This window comes from Varroa jacobsoni, unplaced genomic scaffold (assembly GCF_002532875.2).
Source record: "Varroa jacobsoni isolate VJ856 unplaced genomic scaffold, vjacob_1.0 scaffold_135, whole genome shotgun sequence".
NCBI classification, from domain to species: Eukaryota; Metazoa; Arthropoda; class Arachnida; order Mesostigmata; family Varroidae; genus Varroa; species Varroa jacobsoni.
The window spans coordinates 71201-96418 of record NW_019213037.1 but is presented as its reverse complement, the minus strand read 5'-3'; the positions used below and the strand labels follow the sequence as shown (position 1 = coordinate 96418).

General features: G+C 37.9%; 4 protein-coding genes across 9 annotated transcripts in view; 2 read left to right on the top strand and 2 right to left on the bottom strand.

The window, feature by feature from the left end:
- Nucleotides 1-6832, top strand: part of LOC111268447 (cyclin-dependent kinase-like 4) — a 16210-nt gene extending 9378 nt beyond the window's left edge. For both annotated transcript variants that reach the window (XM_022847434.2, XM_022847444.2), the window contains exons 4-11: nucleotides 408-529; nucleotides 1107-1179; nucleotides 3323-3548; nucleotides 4072-4217; nucleotides 4368-4427; nucleotides 4671-4875; nucleotides 5276-5408; nucleotides 5718-6832. In XM_022847434.2, coding sequence (XP_022703169.1) covers nucleotides 408-529; nucleotides 1107-1179; nucleotides 3323-3548; nucleotides 4072-4217; nucleotides 4368-4427; nucleotides 4671-4875; nucleotides 5276-5406 — 963 coding nt within the window. In that variant the 3' untranslated portion in view covers nucleotides 5407-5408; nucleotides 5718-6832. The remainder of the gene's footprint in view (nucleotides 1-407; nucleotides 530-1106; nucleotides 1180-3322; nucleotides 3549-4071; nucleotides 4218-4367; nucleotides 4428-4670; nucleotides 4876-5275; nucleotides 5409-5717) is intronic.
- A 249-nt stretch (nucleotides 6833-7081) lies between these two features.
- Nnp-1 (Ribosomal RNA processing protein 1 homolog Nnp-1) lies at nucleotides 7082-14055 on the bottom strand. Of its 2 annotated transcripts, XM_022847419.2 has the most exons (12): nucleotides 13738-14054; nucleotides 12652-12830; nucleotides 12150-12357; nucleotides 11595-11691; nucleotides 11249-11377; nucleotides 10956-11070; nucleotides 10029-10100; nucleotides 9141-9233; nucleotides 8824-8978; nucleotides 8406-8557; nucleotides 7814-7956; nucleotides 7082-7617 (listed from the first exon to the last, which is right to left on the bottom strand). In XM_022847419.2, exons 2-12 carry the CDS (start codon nucleotides 12806-12808, stop codon nucleotides 7337-7339), a joined length of 1602 nt encoding a protein of 533 aa, XP_022703154.1. In that variant the 5' UTR covers nucleotides 12809-12830; nucleotides 13738-14054; the 3' UTR covers nucleotides 7082-7336. The 2 variants fall into 2 exon arrangements, with proteins under 2 accessions (XP_022703154.1, XP_022703162.1); XM_022847427.2 differs by lacking the exon at nucleotides 10029-10100 and having other exon boundaries at nucleotides 13738-14055.
- Nucleotides 14056-15074: 1019 nt separating this feature from the next.
- Nucleotides 15075-18590, bottom strand: Rs1 (Dead-box helicase Rs1). The gene is made up of 4 exons (XM_022847489.2): nucleotides 18198-18590; nucleotides 16402-17742; nucleotides 15736-16080; nucleotides 15075-15428 (listed from the first exon to the last, which is right to left on the bottom strand). Exons 1-4 carry the CDS (start codon nucleotides 18414-18416, stop codon nucleotides 15162-15164), a joined length of 2172 nt encoding a protein of 723 aa, XP_022703224.1. The 5' UTR covers nucleotides 18417-18590; the 3' UTR covers nucleotides 15075-15161.
- Nucleotides 18591-18862: 272 nt separating this feature from the next.
- On the top strand, nucleotides 18863-25014 carry Mvd (mevalonate diphosphate decarboxylase). 4 transcript variants are annotated; one of them, XM_022847474.2, is made up of 6 exons: nucleotides 18863-19006; nucleotides 22846-23079; nucleotides 23425-23713; nucleotides 23928-24060; nucleotides 24228-24549; nucleotides 24652-25014. In XM_022847474.2, the coding sequence occupies exons 2-6, from the start codon at nucleotides 22876-22878 to the stop codon at nucleotides 24868-24870; spliced, it is 1167 nt and encodes a 388-aa protein (XP_022703209.1). In that variant the 5' UTR covers nucleotides 18863-19006; nucleotides 22846-22875; the 3' UTR covers nucleotides 24871-25014. The 4 variants fall into 4 exon arrangements, with proteins under 4 accessions (XP_022703209.1, XP_022703213.1, XP_022703189.1 ...); XM_022847478.2 differs by lacking the exon at nucleotides 18863-19006 and adding an exon at nucleotides 19071-19140; XM_022847454.2 differs by lacking the exon at nucleotides 18863-19006 and adding an exon at nucleotides 21092-21525.
- Nucleotides 25015-25218: the final 204 nt, after the last annotated feature.

The window sequence follows — 25218 nt, the reverse complement described above, 5'->3', positions numbered from 1 at the left end:
ATTACTATGCAGGTTTAAATGCGGAAAAGCGACTCTTTTTTTTGTTACTTTGCGTGGACTATGTCAACGATTAGTGATAGACGATAGGTTTTTTGTATGCTAAGGTTCGGTTTTGAGGTTTCTGAAAGGTTTCAGCCATAGCAAGCAAAAATAGCTTAATTATCTATGGCTACTAATATCTCTTAGTTTCATATCACACCTGCATTTTGCAGTATGCTATTTCTTTGCATACTTGCAATTTGGAACTAGTGTAGTATCGTAAAGGTAAACATAGATTTATCACAAACTGAATTTCTTCGTTTGTGCCTTTTCTTGCAATTCATACTAAATCTTGTATTAATTAGTGTTGAGATTTTTTCATTTTTGGTGAGAAGATATATTAACTTTAGCAGTATTTTGTGGTCTAGCTTCTAAAGCATCCCAACCTCGTCAATCTACTAGAAGTATTTCGACGGAAACGGAAACTACATCTCGTGTTCGAGTTCTGCGATGCTACTGTTCTAGACATCCTTGAAAAACACCCCAAAGGGTGAGGACTTTACTGTACAGTACGGAAACATACTGCTTTCTGAGCGTCTATAATATTTTCCCAGATATTTACTTACATATATTTACTCCACATTTAACCTATTATTTGGTACTTAATTTTTAAGCTGTTTTAATAGGGCATGTCTGCATACTCTCTGAATTAACAGAGATTTTTTCAATGGTAAAAACGAACAAAGACGATTAACTTCTACTCCTACATTCATATATATTTCACGATATATATGTGTATATATAAATAAACCGCAATTGTTATTAGACAACGGCGGCTGAATTGTTACCAGGCAATCTGCTGCCAGGCTTACCGCTTTCGTATACAAGATATGGACGGAATACCATTGACATTTAGCTTAATCCTGTCAACGCTGCAACCAGCTTTCAAAATCGTCGCAAAATATTGAAATTCTATATAACGTTTTATCATATAAATCATATTTTTTTAAATAATAACGTCTAATAGTATACGAGCATTAACGTACTTAACTTTTAGTCGCGCATGGTTGATCTTCTTCGTAAATCAAAAATCACATTCATTTTAAGACAAACTTTTTATGTTTTAGCGTCCCAGAGCAACTAACGAAACGGATAACGTGGCAAATGATTCAGGCTGTCAATTTCTGCCATTCACACAATGTAAGTTATTCAATAATAAGTTTTACATATTATAATAAATATTGCTTGAAGATAAAAAAAAACTTCTATCTGTAATTTGTGCTTCTCCACTTTTATTTCTACTCAAGATGGCTGTGAGTGAATCTTGGGGTGGAAAATTAATTTCTGTCTGCTACCCCGCTTCGATAGATTGCTCTAAGCCCTCGCACTCCAAGATTATTTTGTATGCCCCCTATAAGTCGCATCAATTATTTATGTACCTACTCACAAAGAATTTTGGTTTCTTTCACTTTCGGTTCGCAGCATTATTTGAAGACATCAATCGCCAGACTAATCTATGCTACCGAACTGGATAAGGTTTATATGCATTGAATAACTGTTTGTAAATTTTTCCTCAAACTATTCAAGTAAAACACTTTCAATCGATATGAAGAAGAGATCTTATTGCTATTAGTATTATTATTATTATTACATTTCTAATGCACTGATCCGTTCTTTTTTTGCTATGTGCCAGTAAAATAACCCAATATACAAGAGCACATTTGAGTTCTCGTTTAAAATCAAACATTGAATAATTAAAGATGGGAACAATCAATTTATTATAGTAAAACTGGGGCAATAGCTTACACAGCTTACACAGAGGCGAAGTTGCGCACACTGCAATTAATGACAGAAATGACAATGCTCAGTAGTACATATATATATAGAGTATGCCAAAATAATATATACGTAATTTGAACGACTATGGCATTCAATTTTATTACGTATGACCCATATATAAATTATGTATAAAAAAAAATAACCCACATAAAATGTATAGCTGTTTCTCTTACCACAGATATTTAAAACAATTACCGTTTTGATCAATACGCTGCTGATAATGGTGGGCTATTGATATTGATATTTATCAACCATTCTTACGGTGTCCGATTTTAATTCAATTACGGCTTAATCTCCCAGAGTCATCGGTGTTTTGCTTAATACTTTAAATATCTCCACTTATCTGCTTTGAAGATTCTCATGGGAAGATTTTCTTAAATTAAGCTCTTATACCACGATGAGAGTGCGAAGGTTCGTCGACCTTCTAGAAATAAAGTTCTCCAAACAAACAAAGCAACAGGTAAAATAGATTATTGTTTCAAGCGATTGGCACCACTCACTGTCCTGTCAAAAAAGGAATGGTCCAATCAATCTTCCGCTTGAAACACCGCATCACACTGCAAGTCGTAAATATTCATGATACTCCCGGTAAGATGTGGATTTACAGCGGCCCAGTGAGTACAATTATGTTGCTTACGTATGGTATGTAAATAAGCTTGATCGCTCCGAAAATTGTGCATCCTCTCCACATTTCTCCTCTAAATGGTCCGGGCTATCTTTAATGGCAGCATGTATTACTGTTAGAAAGTAGCTATGCCATTGAAAGCAACTTAAAAGGCGGCGAACACTAATGCCAAGCTTTTAACTCTATTGCCTTGAATATTGTATAACTTTCCAGTACCCTTTATTAGCTGTTGATGCTCGTTAATGCTCATGCTCCTGCTCTATTGGAATGGTGCCTACGAACATCCTAAACAAGCCTATCCGTTTCAAACGTATCCTTTTATTTGATTAATTTTAAGTGGATCTGTCTGAAGCTCCCTGCGATATTGTGCTTGTACATCTCAGAATGCATTTTAAGATATATTTTTTGTTTCGAAAGTTTGGTTGACTCAATTCTTCTAACCGTCTGCACACTGAAAAGAAAGTACAATCAGATATGTTAAACTGTGTATATGTGTGTACGAAAACAAGTGAATATACATACATATACATAAAGGTAGGCTGAAGAAATTGTTTTTTGACTGAAAGTCGAAGTTGTTCTAAAAAAAAACAAATCATGTAAATAAACGTATCTTTGCAATATGTCGATGAAAGAAATATGTGTATAGTGTTTGTAGAAAAATTATGGTTTCATATCGTGCTTTGGATCTACAATGAAAAACTGCTAATATCGCTTGTGCCGACGTTTACCACATTTCTTCTTCACACAGCTGTCTTCTTACAAACGACTTTCTTCTGTTCATGTGTCTGCAATGTTCGATGTGCCTGGTTGGGCTGGATCACTTAAAAAGTATTTGCGAGCCTATCGTTAACTTATATTATGCAATACTTAAACAAACAGGCAATCCATCGGGATGTAAAGCCAGAAAATATTCTCTTGACGAAAGAAGGTGTAGTTAAGCTTTGCGACTTCGGCTTTGCACGTACGCTTAGTCCAGGGGAGAACTACACCGATTACGTAGCCACTCGGTGGTACCGGGCCCCGGAATTGCTTGTTGGAGACACGCAGTACGGTCCAAGCGTCGACGTTTGGGCTATTGGTTGCGTTGCCGCTGAGCTCATGCGCGGTATGTGATTCGATCCTCGATTTGGAAATTATTACTTATTTGCCACGTACCGAACACAAAGCATTTAAAATAACGCCAAGATTTACATGGAAACTTGCTCTAGCTAACACACATCTTGGTCAATTGTATTTCAATATTAGATACAAAGATCTATTCATTTATAATTATTCATAGAAATCGTTTAGTCAAATCTTCAGATTCATCATAAAATGTTTTTCCCCAAAGCTTGTTGCTGAGAACATTTCTGAAAAACACTCAGTATATCTCTTTCATATATATTTCCATAACCGACCAGATTTCAGGGCGAAAAATGTAACAGTATCCCATTAATTATTGTTCAACAATTCTTTTTTTGTTCTGAAATTCGCTCAGCAGATAAGGACGATTTCCTTCTTTAGGACATTTAGGTTAAATAGGGTTAAGCATTACTTCTAACAGAAACGCTCAAGGATGATCAAGATTTATTCTTACGAAATCAATAATTTCGTGAGGGTCACCAGACTAATAAAGAATGTTTTTACAGGAGAGGCTTTATGGCCCGGGAAATCTGATGTAGATCAACTGTACCTGATCAGGAAAACGGTCGGAGAGCTAATCCCGCGACATTTGCAGATATTCAAAAGCAATGACTTCTTTGCTGGGGTTACCATACCAGAACCTGATCACATGGTACTTTCAGTGTAGAATAGGCATCATGAAATCAGTTTAGCAGCAATTTTACGCAATACATTACACCTCAAAACGATCTCAATCGGCTGACGCCAAATGTGCTGACAAATACTCCACTTAGCACGCACACTTTCTATGGGTATATTACAGGAACCTTTAGAAGACATGATTCCGAAGAACAACGATAAATATGCCATTGATTTCCTCAAGGTTTGTATATGGAAAGAAGCCTATAGCGTAATTAGACAATAGTACAAGCCTCTCAAAATTACGTGCGCATACGCTTCAGCTTTTACTCTTTTAAAGTATAAGCTTGTTTAGAATTTATAAAAAAAAAATTAACACAGTCCTTCCAGAGCTAAACAGGGAAAAACAAATTTTCAATATTCTGATCTCCATAAGCGCATATAAACAAAAAGCAACTCAAACAACTGATTATTTTCGGGTGCTTAGAAATGTCTGGATAAAGATCCATCTCGTAGATCAAGCTGCGAGCAGCTGCTGCGTCATTTCTACTTCAATGGAAGTCACGATGAGGATCGAAAAGATAGCTCAAGTAGAGCAAGCTCAAAATCGACACATCAACATCAATACACATATAGTTCATCGGGAGGGACAGGAAATACGAACTCAACGACGACTGTGTTCCCTAATCTTGGTATGAGCTTTTTTTTTAACGGTTCTCTTATTTCTCTTGAATGTCTTGCTGCGTGTAAATGCATATCACACGCATGTTGTACGAAATGTATTTAAAGAAGTTCTAGCTAAACGTTTAAATATTGCGTTTTCATCATGACTATTCAAATCGAGGAAAACCTTAGTTGCTAAAAGATGATCTGAACTAGTTTCGACTAGTGAGAGCGTGAGCATACGGATACTAATCAACCCCCATAAAGTGCAACCAAAAGCTATGTCAAGCAGCTATTATACTGCATGGTTAAACAAAAACTACGCACTCACGAATGAGGTTTGGGGACCCCATATAATGTTTTTGTAGAACTTTACATATCTATGCGCTAAGACTGAGAGTTTGCGTCGTCATTCGTAAATGATGATAGGAACCCCGCTGAGTGGCGGTGGCCAATCGACCGGGGGCAGCGGAGGAGGCGGTTTATTGATGCCGGAGGCAAAGGCGTCGCAATTGTATTCAAGAACCAGAATGCAATCCGATCACCTGCCACATATCTGACGGTCAGTATAGAGTAGTGGACGACAAACAATGTTTGTCAATAAACTAGAAAATTTCTAAATTTAACAAGTCCAGGACACTAAGTCGGAATATTCACTAACGCGTTCTAACTAGCATATTATACACAAAAATAATCAAAATAGGTTAATTATCTTCCAGAAAACTTCCTTTTCTTCTAACTTACGGCCGAAATGAGCACATTTGAATAATCATTACACAACTGCTTACATTATACACGATTTTCTGCAGTTAGTCCAAACTAACCATAAGGAGATTTTTTTAATATTCCTTTATATCTTTATTATTTTTAGGTACGATCCAGATGCGTCAGCATCTTCCTTCACTTCGAACAAAGCTTCCCTTCAAGCCCAGCAGTCGAATAGCTCTGCTTGGTTTTGGAAGTAAACGCTGTAACAGTTACTAGTTATCAGTTTCGGCTCTGCAGTTGGTTAGGTGTGGTATGCCATCACTGTTCCAGCTTCTGCAAAAATCCCTAGGGGCCCCCAGAAACAAACAACAATGAGTCATTTAGGCTAAACCGGAACGGGTGCAAAATGGTTATGTGAACTTTCATGTGAGAGTGGTACATTGCGTAGTTTCGTATGTTATAATAAAAAGCTATGCGCAGACCTTGTGGGTATGCAGAAAATAAATAGGTAATAATATAGAACAGGAATGTTAAGCGTGGCATTGGAAATCACCGCAAAATAATAAAACTCAAAAGTAGAAAAACAAGAGGCTACAAACCTCGATAGATCGCTGTACAATGCTTGTATCAAGAAGGAGGCCACGAATGAGGGAAATCATATCATATAGAACCTGTTATACATGACAACACCACGAAGCGAGGTTTCTATGGGCTAACTCGCTATGAGTAAAATATCAATTGAGAGCCAGCCAGCTAGAGTGCTATATTCTCTTCACTTCTCAAATCTTATATTTTCCCAACCCTTAATAAACGACCGTAACAAAATACGATTCTCTGCAACAACCTGTGACAGTATCTGCTAACTGTTCTTCCATTATCTTCCATGATGCTATTTCTAATAAAGATAAATTTGTTTTGATCATATCGTACGTTGAACCGTTCTATTTTTGTGAACAAACATGCGTTTTTTTAAAGGTGGTTACCGTATCGCGTTCCTGACATGCAATGCTTGCTGTTAGCTTTAGCTACGCAAGACTACACATTGACTGCACAAAAAATGTAAAATGTCTGTCTTTTAGTAAATGGCTTCAACGGTTTCATAACTGTTTTGAAACTGATAAATTCTGTCAAATTATTTATATCCTTTAGTTTGGCAAATCAAACGTAGTGTTCTGTTTCTATCACGGATGCTCAACAACAATATTTAAATAACGCCTATTGTTTTAAACAGACAAAAATCATTACCTTGCAATAAACTTGTGTTTTAATAGAACCTCATTTTAAAGTTTTTTTTTAAGCATTTTAAAGCTTCTGATTTCTATGTTCTATATTAAGGGCTTTTTATCTGTACCTCCATGGTGGAACCTACAAATAAGAGTCAAACGCGTTTACGTACGTAACGTCGTGAATACAGAACGGCATCCTGGTTACAAGCCCACAGAGTGTACCGATCGAGCGTGATTTTCATATAGAAAAAATAACCTCGAGTAGGTTTACAGAGTTATAATAGAGTAAAATAGAACATCGTTATATGCAAGATAGACAATCCGACATCATTTTATTTGTGTGGATGCATACACAATGTTTATAATGCAATAAGGTACTGTATACGAATTAACTTCATATATATATATATATATATATATAATTGAATTATGGCAGTAGCCCTATACAAACAAAAGCTTTCTCACATCCAGATGAATCTGTTGTTCACTTCGCGGTTGAATTATTATCATTCAGTAATAATAATTACAATTCTGAGAACGGTAATGCTAGAAGGATCTACCTTAGAAGTTTCTTGCTAAAGGGCTTCTGCTTTAAATTACTTGCTTTGTTCTTAAAATTGGCTGTGTGGTTCTTCTTGCGCGCCTTCCGACGGTGACATTTACTACTGTTAGGTTTGATTTCAGACTCCAAATTACTGACCTTTCTTTTACGAGACTTTTGAGCCTCGTGAAAGTCCATGTCATGTATCTCCTTTTCAATTTCGCTAATATGCTCGTCATCAGAGTCTAACAAATGATCGCCTGCGCTGACACGAACCTTCTTCGACTTTTTCCTAGCTATAAGAAAATCATAACGAAAATAAATACTTGAACTATCATCATCTTTATCTTCAATTGACTACACGCAAACTAGTGTTTAAACAATGATATGAATATGTCGATAGCAACAGGTTATATATATATATTGTTATCTTTTCATTAGAATTTTGGGAACATTCAGTACACACGGTTAGTTCAATTGACAGTCTAATACCTTTTCCATTAGCCGGCTTACGGTTCTCCGGTACAGAATTATCATCGACAAAAGCCTTCTCAAATTCTTGAAGGTCTTCTTCTCCACCTTCCATTTCAAAATCTTCGTCATCTTTATCATTGAGGTGGTCGCGTTCAGGGATCCTGTTAAAACAACGGGTAAATATTTTATGCCATTAGGGAGGGGTTTCACATAATTCTGTAAGTTTCACTTATAGTCCATGTTTTCATAAAGCTCTTACTCTCACGATATAGAAAGAAACAATGCCCCAGAATATAGAAAGAAACAAATAGTGTATTTAACTGTACTGAAAAAACGTGCCGATACACTACCAATTCTAATTCTATACTGTCCCGATCTCTCATTGAGTTAAAAAAAAAAACGCTAGTTATAAGAATCGTCGGTTCATCACCATTAGATAGTTAGTAATTTACCATTAGATAAGAAGTGAAATAGAAAAAATGTCGAACCTGTGTCAACGATAGTAACACAAACTCTTACAATTTTTATAAGGAGTAAGAATAGTATAAACGAAGTGATAAAATTAATATCAAACTGAGTGAGCCTATATTTACGCAAGGTAAGTACTTACAAGCAGTTCTCAGCTTCCTCAGCGCACTGTTTTTGAAGAAGACAGAGGCGCTTTTCTGCCATTTTCAGTTCTTCTTCCGTTAGTTCAATATCCGATCCGCTATCTTCGCTCTGCACAGCGAAAGGATTTACACCATTTTCTAGATCGATGATCTATAAAGATGAAACAAGAAGTTGCAACACAAAAGTTTCATTCATGAAGTCACAATAGCACAGCAACCATAGATAAATTACATATGTATATTAAAAATATGTACCGTAAAGTGTACACATATGTATTGTTCTTTTCTTAGCACCAATCTCTGCGGGCTGTCTTTTGTTATATTACTTGTACCGCTCAGAGCTTAAATATAAAGATTGTAAAAGATGCACTGTTACCAGCGTAACATTGTATCGGATAAATTTGATGTGAAACTCACTTTTTTGACGATGCTTTCAATGGCTTTACGGTTGATCGCCCTAATCCCTTCTACTCGTGAAAACTCGAGAAGTGAAGCCTTCACAGCTGACATATCAAAGTCAACAGGCAAAAGGTTCAGTTCTATTTCGTCGCTCTCAGCCGTGTCATCCCCATCTGCAATGGAGACCTCATCTTCGTTTGATTCTGTGACGAACACATTTTAGTAAAACCTCTTGAACTCAGGATATAACTAAATCAAATCTTCGTGAAAGAAAATAAGAATGATTCGAGGATAATAAGCTTTTAGGGATTTGAAAGATTTTGTCGACAACTAACCTGCTTGACTACTGCAACCAAAATTTCGCGACTTCCCTTTAGCCTCAATTTCCTTTATCTGCTGTTCTGCTATATCACCGTTCTCATTTTCCACTACATCAGAAACATAAAAAAAAACATTTGACTAAGATGTTCGATGAGTGTTTCTTTCCTTTTAAGAGCACTGGCTAACTTGCGCGATATTTCTTTCTTCACATGTTTAAAACATCCACATTACGCGGACGAGACGTTCGAGAACAAAGCATTACTACTTTCGATAAACGTATTTTGTGCTTCCATATATTTAATACAACACTCATTCAAGAACCACATATTTTTTAACATATCTGGAAAATGTAAAGGTGCGCAGTAGATAAAGCTTTACATAGTGCTCCACATCTCTTTTACACATCTTTGTACAGAAGCCTGGATACCTATACTGGGCGGGTGCCCATCGTTCATGATGCAATACCATAATTCTTCGATTCGTTAAGGAGTTTATGATAATTAGACAAGCTTCAACAGATGCAAGATACTGTTTTCACCGAGGTTGCTTTTCGAATCAAATTCACATGTGTATACACCTTAATACAAAAATAAATTCAGCGAATGTTAAAGAGATTGCATTTAGGGATTGACCATTGCTATAATTAATTCTATAGACGATGTCTAATCATCATGTAGTCTATGCAAAGGTTTGTTGCAGGAATATAGGAATATGTTTTACTAGGGTACTGCTTGCAAAGATTACCTAGGTTTTAAGCTGTATCGCTCCTTTATACATTCTGGACAATTCATACATAAATAGGCTTTTTCTTATTAAAAAAAAATAGAATGCCCTTATAAGAGAACTAGCGCAACGCAAGCTGTCCAATATCCCACTTGCAACGAACAGAAATATAAACTTACACTCGTCTTCTTCATCCACAAATCCATTGTATTCTTCAGCTTCATCGTCGATGAAGTTGCGGCCATTGATTTCTAGTGCGCACAAAAAACCATTCTCTTTTTAAAGTCTACTTAGCATTAGTTACAATATAACAAAGTCACATTAGTGTTTTGGTAATCTTTGCCCATATAAATTTTATACTAATGCCAAACTCATATTAAAACTATAAATTCCTCTAAATCACAAGCTATTCTTACTACTATAAAGAATCTCACGAAAAAAGGCTTTTATTGCTACAGTTTCCCAATCGCCAGAGTACTAACCCTTTCCCTCAAGGCTATTACTATTAACCCAAAAACATATTGCAACTCCCGATGCGCGCCGACGTTTGCGCGAATCTTAACACGAGTACTAAACAATTTGGGTGAATAAAGTCACTTTTGAATATTCAAAGCGCAGGTGGCCTATTTAGATATGAATTTGAAATTGATAAAACATATTTTTACTTGCTCTATTTATTAGGGCATGGATTGACCTCGTTGACAAAATCTTCCTGGTGGTAATTATGCTTCTTCTATTACTTTCCAGCGCTCTTCCAGGGATGAAATCAGGCTAAATCAGGCATTATCGAAAAAATCCTAATGCTAATTTTCAAATGAAATAATTATATACTTAAACTAGTTGGCAAATTCAACTAGCCAGAATCTATCGAACACGGTCTTATTTACAACATTTAAGCAAGTATTGCAGTTTTAGAAGACACGGTATCGTTACAACCGTTCTAGGATATTAACGATCATATAATGCGTAAACTAAACTATCCGCTCTTACCAATAAGGATCATATCCGCACATTCGCCGACTTATTAATAGCCTACCTGTCGTTCAAAAATACAACCGAATAAGCGAAAACAGTAGCTTCCTTTAAATTTACTATTGTAGACATACCTTCATCCTCATCAGGTTCCTCCTGCAGCGCCCCCGCATGTAATTTTACCAACTCTAAAAACACCTTATCGCGCACCCCCTCAACTAGCGTTGGACTTTTACAGTAAGTCAATACCTGTAATCATCATGAAATAAGTAGGCTCAAAGCTCGACATTTCATGATCTTAAAGATGAGCAGGTTTACTAAAGTAATAATTTTAGGTTAACCGGAGTTGTTAGTTTGGTACGCTTTGATAAGTGTGTATATATTCAAGCAATTAGTGAGGCGTTAGCGATATATGAGAGGACATTACTTCGTAAAAAGGCTCAAGAAAATTGTGCGCGCGTTTTCGGGGTAGTTGTCCATTGCCGGCTCGCGCTAGTTCCTCGAGAAAGATATCAAGGAAATGAAGCCTGAATCCTAAAGCCGCCTCGCGTGAATCCTGTATAGAACACGAAGAAAAGTATGGAGCTATTTGACTTAACTACTGCAAACGAAATAATTTTCAGTTCGAGCTTGCCTGTTTTCCTATATGTTTAAAGTTTGCTTATTTATCAACTATTAACCCGGTAGGATCAATTATAACTATGCGTATGCCCATATCAATTAAAATAAATTCGACACAAGTGACCTAGTCATCGATGAAAGCGCAATCGTACCTGTTTCGGAGAAAGTACGCTTTCGCGTAGTGTAGAAAGATATTTCTGGACGTGCTTGCACTCCCAATCACGAGCTTTCAAAAATTGCAAAGAGGCTCTGAAAAATATGCAGATCAACGCAACGCAACGCAAACATACGTTTCGAAGAATAACAGGAACTTAAGCATAATGATTGTACTTACATTAAATTTCAATCACTGTGGGAAGATGATGCATAACAGTTTACACTCTAACCGCTATCTGTGAAAACATAAATCTCAATTTGCTGTTTCAAGCCAACGACTCTTCTAATTACAGTGTTTTATGACAAAAAAGACATTAGACATAAAAAAAAAAATTATTATATCACAGTCTGCCTACGACTGCTAGAATCATTTACAAAAAAAAAAATGCAATGACTTCTAAATGTTTACTGAGTTTTCGAACATATTCAAATAGCTATAACCACAGACCGAAACTAATTGCATGGAAAATACATCTTGAGCCTCAAATACTCGACACGTTGTAACGAAGACCTAAGCTTTAGCCAACCCTAGCAATAGCCAATATTTTTACCTAAAGAAGCGTCTGGTGAGCATGAGAAACTTGTCAATACGGAATTTGTCGATATGATCATGATTTCGCCGCATCGTTTTGAAGAACGTCCCAATAAAGTGGTAACTCTGCGACGGTTTGGCAAAGGCATGTATCAGACTTCCAATGTTATCTGCAAGTTCCTGTTGTACAAGCGGCTTATCTGCCATCCACATGCAGTAAAACAAACCTACAAGAACAAATTAGACGGGTAAGTTTATTTAACCTTCTGTTTTATTTAATCTAGCGGTGCAAGTTATTTCAAGGGACAAAATTAGCGTTTAGATTACCCGTATTATGTTTCACCGAATTTCCCTCTCAGCGAAACTTATATCTTTTAATTGGCATTTTATTGGTCTATAGAAGTCATATTAACTGTAGAGGAGGATATGCTGTTAAAGGTACTTCATACTCGGTCAAGCGCTAAGTATGATCATCTTAATCACATTATGTATATCTGTTAAGGGTTTGTTAACCCACTCACCCTTCCATAGTTTCATCATTCCGTCAAATGAAAATTCAGCCTCTTCTTTTTGAGAACGCAACAACATCCATTTCCGCAGCCTGTTTAGGGCCTTAGTGCGCACTCGGAGATCATTAGATGCCAGGTGCTGCGCAAAATAAATTTCCTCGGATGACATGTTAAACTTCCGATAACGTGATCTGATTAAACAAAATAATCATTAATTGATAATTAAAATGAGCAGTGCTCAGTTCTATGTCAACTTCTGATCCTATTAAAACTATGCCCTAAATATATAAAATCTGGATTAATTATGTATGTTTATGGAATCTAGCAAAAAGCATGATGTTATAGATAAAAAAATCTGTAGAATACACGTAACCTGCAATCGATTGCGACGACTTCTTCCTTATGAGAATTGATATGAGAGGTTGACGTTTCTTCTAATTCGAATATATGAATAGTTAAGAAATTTTAAAGGGGATGGCTCATAGCCCCTAAGAACAATAATTGAGATTAGTGAAGATATTAAGCATGTGATATGTCATATGTAGGATATGTAAATTAATTAATTATTTGCATGTTTATCAGAAGAGTAAGGTTTATAATACCTCAGCAGAATTTTAACTATACAGCAGTTCCATAGCTGATTCTTTTCTCGCAGCGTACATTATATATACAAGATATAGGGAGGTCAATACCGTTACTTTCAAAGACTTTAGATCGCTGCAGACTGTTGAGATAACTTAAACCGACCGTGACCTAATTCAATATAAGGTAGCATATTCGCTCCCTTCGAATCGACACTAAACAAACAAAACGTTTTCTCTATCTTATGCTTAAAAAATTTTAACAAAATTATCGCATCCAATGGGAGTGTAATTGTTTACCATCTGTGTTACCTCATTTGATACTTCCTTTGCATTTAACAATGAATGTCAAAAAATAACTAACAGCCTACTTAATATCAGCTTCTTGGCGTGTCATAAAAACGGTCATAATTGTTATAGATTCAATATTTTAAGTATTTTTCCATGAGTATGAAGCCACGTGGTATTTAATTTTCCAAATACCACACATTTATGTTTCATTATTTTAGTTACGCACCTTTTAACCTAATAATTGAGTGAGCACTTTGTAATCCAGACTCGAAAACGAAAGCACATTAGAGCATGGGCTCGTCAAAGACCTGACACTTTAGCACAAATCAATTTTCTTTTATCTGGTATGTCTTTTTACCGAGAATAACCACCATTTAAGAATTGTATTCTAGTACAAGTGTTTCTCGTATTTTACATCTGGTACTTTCGTTGCTAACGTCTGGTACTTCAGGCGGTTAGCTTTCACAACGAAACAAAGTATCTCTAGACCCCAATTCTAGCACGTGCGCCTAAGATTGTGGTCCACTTGTCTATGTGTGCAGGCAATGTTTACCTAAGCACGAGCGGCGCGCTCGGTCCTGATGACGACTTCTGGTTGTGATCTTTGTCTACTTCTTTGCTTTGTTTCCCAGCGATGAATCAATGGGCGATGTAATAATGGCTAAGTGTGGTCAGGGCATAATCTGATATGTTGGTTGCATGGTGATCATAACTTGTATAAACGAATTTTAATTTTTTCGGTTAATAGAAGTACATTTAATATTTCTCTTTATAGTTAATCATATCGTTTTGCCATATCAGTTTTTTTGTATGGCACGACTTGTACGCAAGTTCTTGCTCAATTACTTTCAAAATATCCCTGATCAACTTAAAATCCATTAAATAGGGACGCATCCAACCATAATATTGCCTTTAGACGATCAAATATTTTTTAGAGCACCTGTTACCTTAATATAATAATAATCATGTTACCTAATAAGCATAGATAACTAGAACATTTAGATATTAAAAGAATGGAGCTTGTTGGTAGAGAAGAAGTTTGTTTAATAGAAGGATGTATAGTACAGTCAAGAGGGTATCACGAACTGCCGTTAAAACCTCTTTAATAATAAAAAACATTATTTACAAATTAAAAAACAAAATGGTGTGGCACTTATGCATGCGGGCTTATTCGACTTACATATCTTGGGTCTCCACAACTGGGGTTTTTGGAGTGAATTTACACGAGAATTTAGAGGAAATTTGGTTTTTTGGTCTATTAAACCCACACGTGATAAAAGCCCAGTGGGTAATTTTTTGACTAAAAGAAGAACTGTCCAACTAACCCAATGTTGATAATTTTTTGACATTCAAATTCGACTTTGTTGTATTACTTAATGGATAGCACGTTTCTATCATATTTGCTACTGAATATACGTTATGAATATTAGCAGCAGTTGCCAGTCTTTAGTGCCCCCTAAAGCCAATTTGGTTCCTCTTCTAAGAATCCGGTGTTTACCTTTGAAAATACTTTGTCCCTGAACGTTATCTTTTTTTTGTGTTAAAGAATCAAAATAGTGGTAGTTGCAAGTAAAAAAAACGTAATTTTATTAGCCGTTTGCCCATGATAAAATGTCATAACAGGAAAAAAGTCCGTTGAGTTGATGAAAGCTAGCGCCTCTTGAACTTTTTCTTGCTCTTGAATCCCTTGCCAGGACCATTTTTCTTAGCCTGGCCTTCACGAACTTGCTCCTTAAACGGAAGTCGTCTCATCTCTCGAGCTTTGTCTGTTGCTGTCAGCGTCTTTGTCATATCTCTTTCCCGATTATTTTTAATGGACTTCTTCTTTGCCTTTTTATCTCGGGGCTCATCATCAGTGTCAGAGTCGACGACAGCGCGGATGCGAGATGGTTTACGAGACCTCTTCGCGCAACGAACCTAAAAGTTGATATGTCAATCAAAAACGCATTATATCACTATTTATTAAAAAAGTTTTTGGAACAAAAAGGATTTCCCCAATAAGTGTTTGGCACTTACTTTTCGTATCAATGGGGAATATGCTTCTATATTCACATATACATATAGATTTGATTATATCCAGTACAAAGTGAGTTCTGCTTTACGTAACGGCTTAGAAAATACCGTGAGCTGCTTGGTTGGATATGCTTTTATCTGCAATTATGAGCTCAACAATGTTAATTGAAGTACGGTAGGCAACTGGGTAAACATTTAGAATATAACTTACTTGATATGCGGCTGCTTTTTGCAGTTCCCACTCAACACGATCTTCGGCTGTTGCGCGAGCGCTAGGGATTTTAACTTTTCTTTTTCCATCTAGCTTGGTATGTTCACCTAAACGTAATTTCTTCTTCTCTTCTTTTTTCTCCTTTGGTGTTTGAAACCAGTTTCGTTGAGGCTTCTCGTTCTGCTTTTTATTTAATGCTGGTTGTGTTACTCTGTTAAGTTTTTCCTGTGCCTTGTCGAGATTTCTTTCCACATCCTGCATGTCTTTTTCCACTTTCTCCTCTCGAAGAATTTTTTCAATATCTGGCTCTACCGAATCGATTTTTTCCTTAAATTTGTTAACTACCTGAAATCGGGATAGTAAATGTTAGATTCTTTTAGACAGACCCTATTGCTGTTCTACGTCGTCATTGATCCACCGAACCTATCTCTAATTCTTTATAGGATATAACCCCTTTGTCTTAAAAGAAATGAGCCTTTAGACAAATTACAAAATATTACATCGCATTGATATTATTTTTCGAAGCACATCGTGGTTAGTATTATACGACTCACATAAATTGATTCCCATTCAAGTTCTTACGGCGATGGCTACACTAGCTACTCTAGGTAACGCTTGTGATCTCTGTTAAACTATAAACTTACGCGCGACACAATGAATATGTACCTGCGGCTCAATAACGCGTTGCTTGACTGGTGTACGAGCTTTTTTCACGATTTCCTTAAGAATTTTTCGTTCCTGGTCACCAACCATGGATACGGAGCGGCCCACCTTACCGGCTCGAGCGGTCCGACCGACGCGATGAACATACTGTTGAAGTGTGGGTGGAAGGGTATAGTTGATAACCGTTCGAACATCCTTGATGTCAAGACCTCTTGCAGACAGATCAGTAGTGACGAGTACATCAACTTCCTGTTGACTGAATCTCTTGAGTGACTGGATTCGCTGCGTTTGATTAAGCCCACTGTGCAACTCTTCAACTCGTATACCAAGAAGTTCAAGTAGAATACGGATACGATGGGCTAACTTCTTCGTCTGTACGAAAACAATTGTATGCTCATTAAAGTAGCGCGTCACAAGGGCACACAACAGCGGTTCGCGGTCTCCTTCGCGCTTTGATCGGATTCGTATAAATTCCTGACGCAAGTGCAAGGCTACGTCTGTGTTATTATTCAAAAACAGACGAACAGGATTGGTTAATGATAAGTCAGCGAGATCGCGAACACGATCGTTCATAGTAGCCGAAAACAGCATGGTCTGTCGCGTTGGCGAACATTGCTTGATGATTTCTTTGAGTTGCTCAGCGAACTGATCCTCCAGAAGTTTATCTGCCTCGTCGAGAATTATCACCTCGATCGCATGTAATGAAAATGATGGTGTGTTTTGCAGGTGATCAATAAGTCTTCCCGGAGTGGCAATGATGATATCGGGCTTTCGGCGAAGGTGACTCTCTTGTATTTTCAGGTCGAGACCGCCACTAGCAAGAGCAATATTTATATTTGTAAACTGTGCGAGTTGAATGGACACCTGGTATACTTGCAGAGATAACTCTCGCGTGGGAACAATTATCAGAATCCTGGTGACCACGTCAACTAAAGGACGATACAATAATCTCTCAAGAACAGGTAGCATGAACGCGGCCGTTTTGCCTGTTCCTGTGGCTGCACACGCGTAGATATCTCTGCCGCCGAGAGCAACAGGTAATGCGCGTTTCTGAATTGGTGAGGGATTAACGAAGTTCATTGCAGACAGGGCCTTAAGTAGCGGCCGGGAAAGGTCCATGTTCTGAAATGTTACGCCTGCCGTGCCATGGAAGTCGTCGTTCTGATCAGGAATCTCATCATCCTGCTGGGCTAACGCATCTTGCGCCCTCTTACGCTTCCGAAATTTCTGGCGTTCCTTAAGGGTATCGCGAATCTCATTCAGTTCCTCGTCTAACTGAGCCCGCTCCTCTTTGGTCACTTGAGTCGCGGCTAAGCTTGTTCCGTCGGAAAGTTTATCACCGACCTAAAATTTCAAAGTCGACAAGGCTATACTTGTAAATATTCCTATTCGTGAAACAGTTCATGACTGCCGTAAAGCAGCTGCTCAATGGTCGTGTTACATTTAAAGACCTTTCATTTTTTAAAGAATGTTGTATCTTCTACTTGAATATTCAAAAAATAAATAATTTTAGATTTCCTTAGGGAGGTGATCATATTTGTGTCTAAACTTCACAATGACTAGGTAATTTGTACATGTTTGGCTTTGAACATAAAATGTACGGTATTCCTTGTAGGTATTAATCGGCTCAAACGCTTACTGTCGAAGCTCAGATAATTGTTGCGAGCTGGCTGTTGTACTCTTTTATATTCGTTATAGTTGGGTCTTCTATTTATTGAGCTAATAACCTCAGCTCAACACTTTTACAAATGTGCAAAATCTTTTGAGGTACTTTTTTTACTCACAACTTCAAAACTTACCACTCGTTTAATGGTCGCGGTCAGGTTAACTTTTTTCTTTTCTTTCACCAACTGCATGAGATTTTTCCACGTATCAAAATTATAATCTGCTGCATTATCCACGAACGAAAATCCCTTGTCAAACTTTTCGTCTTCAGAGTCACTTGCTTCTTGAGGAGCGCGGGTCTGTTCCACCTTAGTAACCACCCTCGACTTTCGTCCTACCTTTTTTAAAATCATGTTGACAGACAACTCGCATTCACTAGCTACGCTATAAATACAGATTACTTTTTAGATTAAATAAAAATGTAGAAAGATAACATCCGATAAGGTGGCAAAATGATAGTTTGTTCAGGTAAACAGCATACACATGAATCTCTGTTCCATTTCGTGCGCACCCACGTGTGCGTCACCATATTTGTTTTGTTGCGCTCAGAGAGGGAGGCTGTTCCTTCTTCAATATTGCATCCGATTCGAATCTTGTGGCGGGTTTTGCAGGTCATATTCTATTACGTGGGTACGCACCGATAGTCGTAATAAAAATTACAATGTGTTTTATTTGTGCTTTTAGCCGATCTGGTCAAACGTGTTTAACTAGAAAATATTTAATACTTTACAGAAAAGTTGTCAGCTATCTTTATTTCTTACCTACTGTAAACTAAAATCAGCTGATTTGAGCCCTTGCCATCAATATGGGAAGGAAAACTCAGTATTACATCGATATTTGTCAAGTTATCTTAAAAAGTCAAATGTACCATTAGTTTCGGTAGCGCTTTTTCTGGCGTTACACCATCCAGAACTCGCTATCACGTGTTCCAACGGTTATTTTGGTTTGTATAGCCTCATTCACTGGTGTTTAATCATAATTGGTAGTGGATTCAGTGGAAGTGAATAGTGATGTGCATGTTTACGCGGGCCCTTTAGCGATGAAAGCTTCACATCATTGTCGCAAAACCCCGATGTCGTGAGTTTCTTTGGTACATTAACCATGTGTGCTGAAAACCGTGAGCAGAAGAGACTATCCAGAATCTTGGCAGCTTTGAAGTATTAGTAATATTAGTGAATGGGTTCCAGATTAAGCCCAAGGATAGGGGAAGATTTTAGTGAATTAGAGTCTCGCACTACCGGAGGAATACCTTAACCGCGAGATAGAACCTACATATTGTATTAGCCTGTAACCGCTTCATGAAGAAAAGGGATCTTCCAAGGACGATTTAGCCTTGCACTTTTTCAGCCGTTGACTACTGTTGTGTGATACAGGAAGAGCATTAAGTCAGTCGTAAGAAAATACCGAAAGGTATAGGAAACACCGAAGCCGAGTGCTCATTTAGGGTTTAGTGAGCCTAATTCGAAATCACACTATCTAGGCGACTGCTGCCAAGTCATCTGATTCGCGTATACACCTTTAAGCGAACGATTCTAGTGCTCTTTGTTCTTGTTGTTTACGGATGCTTTATCTGACTGCAATTTGGCTAGCGATATTACCAGAACTACCTGTTGCGGATAGAGGGATAAGGGAAAAGGATCTCTGACGATACGATTGTTTTTCATTATTAAGAGGCTGTTATCAGATATAGTATAAATAGAAGAGTTTTACAGTTCTCCTGTATGCACTCCTCGAACCGCTCGATCGAGTATTATATTTTAAACTATTTGAAGCAATTCTACTAGTTGATACCATGTTTTATAATGCCTTCTATTCGTAATGTGCGTATGTATTACATAACGTTCATACAGTAAATTCTTATAGGGAACTTGCATCGAGTCTTCAGTTTGTGCTGCAACATGCTATTAGAATGTTTTAGGAATGGTACTTACAATATGTGGGTAACTGGTGGCCATTACCGCAGACGATTGCTTTCCTAAGACGCAAATTGTCAGAAGATGCAAATCATCTGGTGGAACGCAATGTAATATCAGTCTTTTTATGAATAGTTTTTTGAACAAAGTGAGCTCGACATCGTCGGCTCTTTAGCTGCCTGATATCACTGAGGGTATACAAGGATGTTTGATCTAGGTATTACGGTCTTCTAGCGAATTTTCAAGGGTGTGCCAATATTACTTGTGTATTTCTTTCATGCCGATCAAGTTCTATCGATCAATATAGGTCGCATGCATAATATACCTTTGGTGACAACGAATAAACGGACGATCCTCAGCAATAAGCAAATGTGTTGATAGCAGCTCAGTGCACAATTCGAGCATTTGGATCCGGACTTTGAATTTAACGTCCGAAATAAGTGAGGCTTATAGTGGTGTCGATGACCAGATATTAGCTAAGGTCCAAGTGAACTGATGCAAGCTATCTAATCTAAGTAAAAAAAAAACACTCAATCTAAACAAAGAACAAACTGCTCATTTGGTTTAATTATGAAGATTTTGGCTTTATTTAAATATAGCTCTATATAACGTTATGTCTGCTAAGAGGCAGGTTAATTAACGCGTTCTCATGGGTCTGTCGATGCGCTCGGTAAAATCAAACGCAATTTTCCTCGCTTAAACAGCTTCCGCTAGTCCCGCTTTCCTCCTTATCATTTTTTGTTTTAGTTGCTCTCTTTGCCTGCTTCTGTCAGCTTTAATGTTATGTGATTTGATCTGGGACCTTATACCATAGCTCTCTATTGATGGGCACCACTATCGGAAAACGATCTGCGCTACTGCAGATCCAGCAGTTTTTGTGGCACTGTGACCGAATTCTCCTCTTTCGACTTTACCGTAAGGCTAGTTCTCTTTCTGCGACAGGGAAAACATTAATTTCGCTCATAGCGTCAGCGGCAGTAGCAGCGTCAAACACAGCGGCAGCAGAGTCGGCGATCCGACTCATCCAAACGTCATCGCAACTGATGTTCCCCATTCTCGTTTGTTTCCCTCTCTGTTTCATTTTACCGCCGGCAAAGTTAACGCCGGTTACACTAGCCAAAATCGTCGTGGCAGCGACGATTTTGATACAGGCGAGGCAGATCGAATAGTCAACTTAGTTCCTTTTAAAAAAAAAACGTTCGGTCGCTCGTACTTTGTTGACGAAGCGATAAATTTAACGATGGTGTTCGTGTCTCGTTTCATCCACGGGTCAACCTCATCATAAGAGGAAACTCTTCCAAAGCACACTGATTAAATACCTTGAAATAAGCACACAAGGATATTAACGACGTGAGAACTGTTGTTAAATATTTCGTTTGATCGTATCGGTGAATCGCGCGTACAATATTAGCTGTTAACGGGTGTCCTCGTCGCTTTGAAAGAGGAAACCCTGCTTTCCCGCCTGCTAAGCACCTCGCTACAAAACGTCTTCAGTCAAACTCAAGAGTAGCGTTATCGTATTATTCTCTACAGGATATCGTCAAGTAAGGTACGCCTTTTTGACCAGTGATCAACATATCCGAAGAGAGCTAGGGACGATAGTACTGTGTGTCCTGTCAATAAGGTGAAGTGAACTTATTTCATTTTTATTTTGTTTATTTATATTTTAGGCGCTACCCTCTGTGTGTGTTTGTATGTGTCTGTGAAAAAGGCCAGTGTTTCATATTCTGCATATGTTGCTTTTAAAGTAGTAACTACAATGCTGAGATGTTACTATCTATAGTGCTGTTTGGGCAAAATTTTCGGGGCTTTTCTGTCGTTTTTAACTGACAATTGCTAGCATATCAAATTTTGCAACAAATAGGCGAGTTCGGAAGATTTTATAAGAGTGCTAGACCAATTTTCATCGCAACGTATTGTCGAAAACGGCTGTTTTGAAGCACGACTATTTAACACCTCCCTATTATATTTTCTGCATATATTACCGATAATGCTAGGTAATTATTAGAGTATATATCAAAAACTTGCGGTGTGTAGAAGCCCGATCTGCTATAAGGGCCTATCTATAAGCACATAAAGCAAGAGCGCTTTGTATTGACGTGAACTGAACGCACATCTTGAACAGCCCGTCCCGTAATGTAGAATGGATTATCGTGCCCCCAATTTATGTTGTTTTCTTAACACCCTGCATTTATAGCATGGCTTAGGTAGGATTTCATGTTGCGCTTCTTCAGAATATCTTGATATGTCAGGCCCTTCTTGTTGATTGTAGCTGACTAACAGATTTTTTCTTGCATTGCATTGCGTTAGGCGGCTTATGTGTAACTTAGTATGCATATTATCTCCGTGAAATTTTCGATAAACGCAATTACGTAACCCTATTCTCCACAACTGAGTATCCATTTGAATTACTGCTAGCGAAAATTTGAATATCGTGTAAGACCACCTATGGGCGTTTAGGTGGGGTAGCATTTTTGGGAATCCCAGTCTTTACACAGCAGAGGTTTTCACCGTGTATTACATGTATTAAAGTCAACGCGTTTCAGACACGCGTTTCGGTTCGAGTTTACAAGACCGAGACTGCAAAATCCCAGTTCAGCCATTCATTAGCAATGACGAAGTGGAATGTGTTGCAGAAAACCGGTTTTGTTTACCTGGGAGTGCGTTAAATTATCAGTTCTTCACGTTGATACGATCAAAGTACCTACTGCATTTTGCTAGAGACTTAACTTTTTCTTCCGTAATGGCGGATGATTCTGACAGTTTTACAGGACCATTTCGTTCAACTATGATTTAAGAACTTACAATGATCAGGTAAATTCTTTGGTTTTTACTAATATCTCACGCTCGATGCGAATTGTGGTTGCAGTTAAGCTTGGCACAAGATCATTTTTTGTAAATGATGGCGAACCTACACATAGCGACGTGCCAGGCCCCAGTGAACATTGCCGTTGTGAAGTACTGGGGGAAAAGGGACGAAAAGCTAATGCTGCCCGTTAATGATTCTATTAGCGTGACCCTTAGTACCGATGATCTGTGCACGACAACGTCTATTGCTGCGTCACAGTTATTCAAAGAGGACAAACTTGTGCTCAACGGGAAGGTTTGTTTACCTCGCGTGATATTTCCAATCCAGTGCTGCCAATTGCTTCGTTTTGTGTGTACAGTATAGCTAAAGCCTCTAGTATACTAGTATGAAGTCAAATTTAAGTTCGAAGATATACTAGTTTTTACATTTGTGAGCTATTTTCTCTAAGATAAACAGAATGTACTTACAATAGATTAACTCTCAGTGTAAGAAACGAATAGAATGTATAGATGTCATGCATAAATGGACCAATATCTGCTATTGAACAACAGAGACATAGAAAACAAATGTTAGAATAGATTTACGGATTTTCTAACTTGCCTAAGCGAAACTAAAGTGTAAATTGTGATTGTATTGCAGGTAGAACCCACCAATAGTCCCCGCATCCAAAATTGCTTAAAGTCTATTCAGGAAGCTGCAAGGAACTCCGGAAAATCTCCCGTTGACCCCTCTTGGAGGCTGCAAATCTGCTCGAAGAATAACTTTCCAACCTCAGCAGGTTTAGCCAGCTCGGCTGCAGGTTATGCTTGCCTGGTAGCAACATTACAGGCACTTTATAAGCTCGAAGGTAACTTCTCATCAGTTGCTCGAAAAGGATCTGGCTCTGCCTGTAGAAGCATGTTTGGAGGATTTGTACGATGGAGGAAAGGTACATGTTCTAAAAGTTGTCAAGTAAAGCTGGTAATAAATGTATTCCAATGTAGAATACTGAATATCGGTATGTATTCAAAGAACCGTAGATGAGCAGGTCTTTATAGTACTTCAGGTTATACTATTCGATGGTAAATAATATTGCCTTAGCACCGATCGTTTACGTACAGGCGCAGGAGCATACTTAGACACAATACAGTCAACATTTTCAGGAGATAAATCTGACGGAAGTGATTCCGTAGCTATTCAGATAGCTCCAGCTTCCCATTGGCCTGAAATTCGTGTTATCATCTGCGTGGCAAATGACGCCAGAAAAGATACGGGATCTACTAGTGGAATGCAAAGGTTAATTTTTTTTTATAAGTTTCCTATCTTTCAGTGGTGATTTATAAGGTTGATAGCTTCTACCTTTGTTTCAACGGCGTTTTGACAAAACCATGTAACGTGAGACTACTCATAACCTAGAATAATAGGCAAGTAACAAACATGGGCTAAATTTCGTGTAATTATAGGTCTGTCGAGACATCCGACCTGCTCAGATACAGAGCTGAGGCAATTGTTCCGAGACGTTGTGATGCTATGGAAATGGCAATCTTGACTCGAGACTTCGAGTCATTTGCCCGCCTCACGATGATGGACTCGAATCAATTGCACGCAGTTTGTCAAGACACTTATCCACCAATTCGTTACATGAACCAGATATCGTGGGATATAGTCTCACTGGTACACCGATACAACGAATTGGTTGGTGCTAATAAACTGGCATACACGTTCGACGCTGGACCGAACGCATTTTTATTTTGTCTTGACGATGACATCCCTGAAGTATTACAAGTAAGCCCATCCGAATGTCTTTTATTTAACCCTACATTCTAATACATATAAATATCTAATATCATCATGCGAAAAGCGTATTAACGAATAATTTTCTTACAGATATTAAAACAAGCATTCCCATCCAACGAATCGGATTATATCAAGGGGATTTACACAACCGCGACGGCCAAAACAACACCGAGATCCGATGAGCTAGCAAAACGGGTAGAGCCAGCGCCAGCTGAATCGTTGAAATATATGATCACTACGAAGATTGGTAACGGACCTCATGAAATCCAGCAGCACCTTTGTGATAGCAAAGGAAACACGATTCCGTAACGATGTCCTACTTTCCGTCACTTGTTTAGTCTGGTTTTTCTGAATATATTCCATTTTGGACAAAACTAACAATAAACATAATCAGCGGATGCTTTTGACATGGACATAAGTAAAAATGGAGGTCCGTAAACACCTTGGCACAAATTTTCGTGTTTTTGAGACGTTAGCGGAATATTAGCTTGCCTGATATTTAGATATGACTAACCTTTGGCCATCAGTATAATGGGTTAGTTTTGTAATTTAACATGATTTTAAGTCTTCCATCTGCTGTCAGTTATATTGGAACTAGTCGTATTCGTACTAATTGGTATATTGGGGTCACATATTTCAAGTAACGAGTCATGTTGG